This window comes from Clupea harengus, chromosome 17 (assembly GCF_900700415.2).
Source record: "Clupea harengus chromosome 17, Ch_v2.0.2, whole genome shotgun sequence".
Lineage (NCBI taxonomy): Eukaryota > Metazoa > Chordata > Actinopteri > Clupeiformes > Clupeidae > Clupea > Clupea harengus.
Genome location: NC_045168.1, coordinates 20,637,815 through 20,643,985, shown reverse-complemented (window position 1 = coordinate 20,643,985; position 6,171 = coordinate 20,637,815). Strand labels below are relative to the sequence as shown.

The following is a 6,171-nucleotide window of genomic DNA, read 5'->3' as shown; positions in this document are numbered from 1 at the left end:
CTCTGCCTTTGCTCTGTGCATCTGAGCAGTCTCTCTCTCAGGAACCATGTCATGAATAAACATTTTTTCCCTGGATTTTTTTATTTCAACTAAATACAGGGGAATATGAAACATTGACAGATATGACTATAAGTAAATGCTCAAACACACACACACACACACACACACACACACACACACACACACACACACACACACACACACACACACACACACACACACACACACACACACACACACACACACACGATGCTGGGTAGTAGAAGGACTGGGGTAGGCTGAGGTGTGGTGGGAGGTGTGATAAAGTGCATCTGGGATCAGTGGTGCACCCTGGGATATGGAGCGTTGTTTGCCAGCGGCCATATTGAGAATGTGGGGGGTGTGAAGGCACCATACCATGCTGTGATGAACAAATTACTGTGATGCCAGGAAGTGTGTGTGTGTGTGTGTGTGTGTGTGTGTGTGTGTGTGTGTGTCTGTTTGTTAGTAGTAAGGTTAGGACAGATTTCTGGAATGCAAGCACTCGCTGTGAGGTGAGGTCTGAGCACATGTCTGAGTTTTTCGACTGGGCCCCACAACACAGCAGGTATGAATACATGTTTACAGTCAGCTGAAGTCCTATTGTGTTTTGTGTGTGTGTGTGTTTGTGTGTGTGTGCGTGTGTGTTTGTGTGTGTGCGTGTGTGTTTGCATGTGTGTGTGTGTGTGTGTGTGTGCGTGTCTGTGTGCGTGTCTGTGTGCGTGTGTGTGTGTGTGTGTCTGTGTGTGTGTGTGTGTGTGTGTGTGTGTGCGTGTGTGTGTGTGTGTGTACATGTGTGTTCTGATCCTCCAATGGTGGTTTCTGTATTTTACATTGAGGTCTGTAAATGTACTTCTGTTCGCTTCCTCGCATCCACAGATCTGTTATGTAGGACAAGGTGTTAATATCCCTTTCTGCATACTCGAGACTCCGTGGGTTGGTCGAATGATTGATGGCATCCTATGGGTTGTCAAGTGGGCGCCCTCCTTCTTCGATGTTTCGCTGATTGACCCACGACACCTCCAGAGGGTTCAGCAGTGAGATCCGGCGTCCCGGGCTCACTCCCTAGATGCCATCACTCATCCGACAGCCCAGGCGGAGTCCTTCCTCTTTATCCACAGCCACTGACTTCCCTTTTCAGCAGCCCTGGAAAGGTCTTTGACTGCCTGCCTGTGGGCCTTCCCCCGCACTCCCATCTCTCGAAGAAGCCTGGATGTTGAGGTGGCTACAAATCCTCTGCAGCCTACTTCAACTGGGCAGACCTTAGCTTTCCAGCCTCGTTGTTGTGCGTCTCCTGCAAGGTCCGCATACCTTAGCTTCTTGCGCTCGTAAGCCTCTTCCACCGCACTCTCCCAGGGCACCGTGAGCTCGACGATATAGACCTGCTTGAGTGAGGCCGACCAAAGCACAAGGTCTGGTCGCAGATTTGATGTTGCTATTTCTGCTGGAAATCGGAGCTTCTGGCCTAGGTCTGCCAGCATCTTCCAGTCCCGTGCCCCACCTAGCTGTCCAGTTTCTGGTCTTGTGGTGGTGAGAGTGGCTTGGCCCCCGCCCTCCCGGACAAATGTTGTTGCCGGCCTACGAGATGGTGGAGGAAGGGCATTGACGCTCATCCGTCGACTCTCCATCACTGCCGCAAGACACTGTAGCACCTGGTTGTGCCGCCAGGTGTACCGGCCTTGAGTGAGGCCGGTCTTGCAGCCCACCAGGATGTGCTTTAGTGTAGCTGGAGTCGGGCAGAGGGAGCATGTCGGGTCTTCTCCGTACCACTGGCTAAGATTCTTGGGAGACGGCAGTACATCATAAGCGGCCCTGATGGTGAAGCTAGCCTTAAATGCCTCCATCTCCCACAGCTCCTGCCAGGAGATCTTCCTCTTCTCCACTCCCTCCCAAGTCATCCACTGCCCCTGCTTTGCCTGTGAAACAGCTTTTGCACACCTTGCTGCCTCCTCTTGCTGACGTACCTCCTGGACCACCAGCTTGCGTCTCTGGAACGGAGTAGCCTTGTTCCAGGCCGGTGTACTGGCTCCGGCTCCAAGACCACTCCTCCCGTGCTGCACTCGGCCCACGATGTCCCTGTGCTTGAGTGCTGCCTTTGCCTGCTTGGTTGCTTCCAGTGGGGTCCACTTCCTCCCAGTAGCCAGGATGGGTGCAGCTTGGGCTACAAATGGATCACTCGAATCCAATAGCATCATCTCCAGTCTAACTTTGGCGCATTTATACTCCTCTGCTAGACTGGAAATGGGCAGTTTCTAATACTCCTTTGCCATAGAGCCCTATACTGCTGAGGCACCTGGGAAGCCCAAGCCATTTCCTTGCATATGAGCTGACCAGCCTCTCCAGCTTTTCCACCTTTGAGATCGGGACTTCATACATGGTAAGTGGCCATAAGAGGCGTGGAAGGAGCCCAAACTGCATACACCAGAGCTTCAACTTGCCAGGTAGTGCGGTTCTGTTGATGTTCTCCAGGCCGCTGGCTACATCCTTCCTGAGCTGATCTACTTGCTCTTTGTCCTTAAGGGAGGCATCATACCATCGGCCAAGGCTCTTCACAGGCTTCTCAGAGACAGTTGGAATAGGCTCATCGCCAATGAGAAAGCGTTGGTCTGACAGCTTCCCCTTGACGATGGAGATGCTTCTGGACTTGCTCGGCTTGATCTTCATCCGAGCCAGCTCGATGTTATCTTGCAGCTTTTTCAGTAGCCGTACAGTGCAAGCCTTGGTCGTGGTGAGGGTGGTAAGGTCGTCCATGTAAGCTCTCACAGGCGGCAGCCTCAGGCCAGGTCTTATAAGCTGTCCTCCAACCACCCACCGAGATGCTCGAATTATCATCTCCATGGCCATTGTGAAGGCTAGCGGGGAGATGGTGCAGCCGGCCATAATTCCCACTTCTAGATGCTGCCATGCTGTGGTGTACTCTGCTGTTGATAGGCACACCTGCACGTCCTGGAAGTAGGCCTTGACAAGGCTTGTTAGGGCTACAGGGACCCTGAAGAAGTCAAATGCGGTCCAGAGGAGGTTGTGAGGGACTGAGCCAAAGGCGTTGGCGAGATCCAGGAACACCACGTGAAGATCTGTTCCCTCCGTCTTGGCAACTTTGATCTGATGCCAGATGGTACTCGCATGTTCCAGACAACCGGAGAAGCCAGAGATGCCTGCTTTCTGGATTGATGTGTCAATCAGATGGTTTCTTTGCAGGTATCCTGCCAGCCTGTGAGCGACCACACTGAAGAATATCTTCCCCTCGACGTTTAGGAGGCTGATCTGGCGGAATTGGCCGATTTCTGAGGAGTCCTTTTCCTTTGGGATAAGGATTCCTCCAGCTCTCTGCCAGGATGTTGGTATCTCCTTCTTTTGCCAGACCACCCTCATGAGCTTCCAGAGGAATCGCAGGGCATCTGGTGCATTTTTGTAGAGCCTGTATGGAACTATGTTAGGACCTGGGGCTGAAGCAGCCCTTGCTCTACGCACAGTTTTCTCCACTTCGCTCCATCTGGGTGGGCTGATATCTAGCTGGTGCTCTGGCGGGTTGATTGGTGGCATATCAGATGGGAGAATAACCTCTTTGTGGCGTTTGGCATCTGTGCAGGACTTTTCCAGATGTTTTTCCAGGTCTGCCTTTGACACTGAGAGGCTTCCACTCTTCTCCGCTGTAAAGAGACTCTTCACAAATTTGAAGGGGTCTTTGTAGAAGCGTGATCTTGTCTGTTCCTTCCTTCTGCGCTTCTTTACCAGATTTTCCGCTCTTCTCAGTGTCACAAGTCTACTCCGGATGGCCTCCTGCAAGACGTTGATGCCCTCCTTTTCCTCCTCTGTGGCTTTCCTCCACTGCTTCTTCAGCTGCCTCCTCTCTCTGACTAGGCGATCTATTTCCTTCTGCCTCCTGGACTTAGTGGGGATTGTCGGTTCAGATCTCTTTCTTTCGACTGCTCCAAACCTTTCCGATCCATAGCTGTATATAAGATCTCCCATTTTCTCCAGCTTCTTCCTGGTGGTGCCTTTGAGCCCCTCTAAGATGTTGCAGAGGTCGGTGTTGACCTCCATCCACAGTGCCTTTTCGCAGGATTTTGGCCACTTGATCAGTGGCCTTCGCCCCTGGATCTTCTTTTCCACTGCAGGTCTTGCTGGGCTGGGTTCAGGTTGGTTTCCTGTGCAAGGTTCGTCCTCTTCTGGGACAGGGATGTTGATGTCCTGCAGACTGTGGTTTTGGCCCCGCTGCTGAACTTCAGTCGACTGACTCGACCTGCTTCTCAGAAAGTAGCTGTCGATGCGAGATCCCTGTTGACCCTTCTTTAGGCACCCTTTCTTGCCCTGATGTATTTTTAGGCCTCTAGTGGAAGTAACCTTTTCCCAGCCACATATGCAGCTCTGGAGCTTGTGTCCTGCTGTAGCTGTTGCAGTCTCGGGTATGCTGATCATCAAACTCGTAGTCTGTTCCGTTCCTATGTCAATAACCGGGTTATCCGCCGATGAGTCATCTTCCGCCCCCGCTCTCGCTGACTCAAGGGGTATTTTTTCCTTATAATTTTTCGTAGCCATTGGTGGGTGGGACTCATACACCGTTCGTGCTGGGTCCCGCTACCACGGGTAGCTAGCCCGTGGCAGCCCTGTTGGGGTCTATTCCCTCCCGCCAGCTGTCTTTCCATGCTGTCACAAGGTCTTTCCCTAGTTGCCAGCTGCTCTTTCACAGCAGTCACTGGTTCTCCAGATGATCAGATCTGTTATGTAGGACAAGGTGTTAATATCCCTTTCTGCATACTCGAGACTCCGTGGGTTGGTCGAATGATTGATGGCATCCTATGGGTTGTCAAGTGGGCGCCCTCCTTCTTCGATGTTTCGCTGATTGACCCACGACACCTCCAGAGGGTTCAGCAGTGAGATCCGGCGTCCCGGGCTCACTCCCTAGATGCCATCACTCATCCGACAGCCCAGGCGGAGTCCTTCCTCTTTATCCACAGCCACTGACTTCCCTTTTCAGCAGCCCTGGAAAGGTCTTTGACTGCCTGCCTGTGGGCCTTCCCCCGCACTCCCATCTCTCGAAGAAGCCTGGAAGTTGAGGTGGCTACAAATCCTCTGCAGCCTACTTCAAATGGGCAGACCTTAGCTTTCCAGCCTCGTTGTTGTGCGTCTGCTGCAAGGTTCGCATACCTTAGCTTCTTGCGCTCGTAAGACAGAAACAATAGGCAGTAAGGCTATGGGACATGGATGTGGAAGATGAAGATGCAGATACCACATGGCACTACTCTAATATACACCCAAATCATATGGTGTAGAGAATCCATCTGTTCTTCTAAAGCATTACAAGATCTGTTTTGGGGCCTTGGTTAGCCCAGGCATTGGGAGTAAAGTGTAGACAGAGACAGAGACAGAGACAGAGAGACAGAGAGAGTGTGTGTGTGTGTGTCTCTGTGTGAATGAGTATCTGTGTCTCTCACTTCCTCTGAAAGCATTGACTTAACAAAGCCAAATGTGAGTACTGACCATGGGCACAGGCAACGCAAAACCCACCGTAACGCAAAAAGGTCAGTAACTCTCGTTTACACCAGTGACCTCAGAATAAGCCAGACCAGTGAACCCCAGGTACATTAAACAGCAATGTAGTCAGATCTACTAGCTACAACAGTGCTTGTAGTCCCAGGGGAGACTCTCAGCCCCTGAGTACCTCCTGTACCACTGTCGCACCATGTTACAATACCTGTATAGTTCATGGATCTTAGGAAAAGATGACATTAATTTACCTTTAGTTAATTTAACTGATCTGGAGAGGCACTGTAGACCTACGTTTATTAACTAGCATGAACCTGCCCCTGACAGGACAGTGTCCTAGACTGTCTAGCTAGCTATCGTAACGGTGTTAATTACCGGCATGCGTGTGTTATCGGCAAACGTTCACGTTGTCATGCCAATCCATTATTAAACTTATGTATACTTGTGCATATCGATTGGAACTTCGTAAATGAAGTTTAGAAAAAACTTCTTCTTTACATGTTCTTACTGCGTTCGAGAATGAGGTAAATCTCTTTACATATCGTGTATCATAGCGGCAGCGACAGGGGACAGAGGAGGAAACAGTCTCACAATCTGACACGTCCCCCCCGTCCTCCCCGGGATCTCCGCCTATGGGCGTGCTGCCTTCCAAATGCTTCCAATTGT

At 51.3% G+C, this 6,171-nt stretch overlaps 1 protein-coding gene across 1 annotated transcript; it reads right to left on the bottom strand.

Annotated features, from left to right (window-relative positions):
* Window positions 1–902: 902 nt before the first annotated feature.
* Window positions 903–2,806, bottom strand: LOC116224451. The gene is made up of 2 exons (XM_031584282.2): window positions 2,538–2,806; window positions 903–2,203 (listed from the first exon to the last, which is right to left on the bottom strand). The coding sequence occupies exons 1-2, from the start codon at window positions 2,767–2,769 to the stop codon at window positions 1,098–1,100; spliced, it is 1,338 nt and encodes a 445-aa protein (XP_031440142.1). The 5' UTR covers window positions 2,770–2,806; the 3' UTR covers window positions 903–1,097.
* Window positions 2,807–6,171: the final 3,365 nt, after the last annotated feature.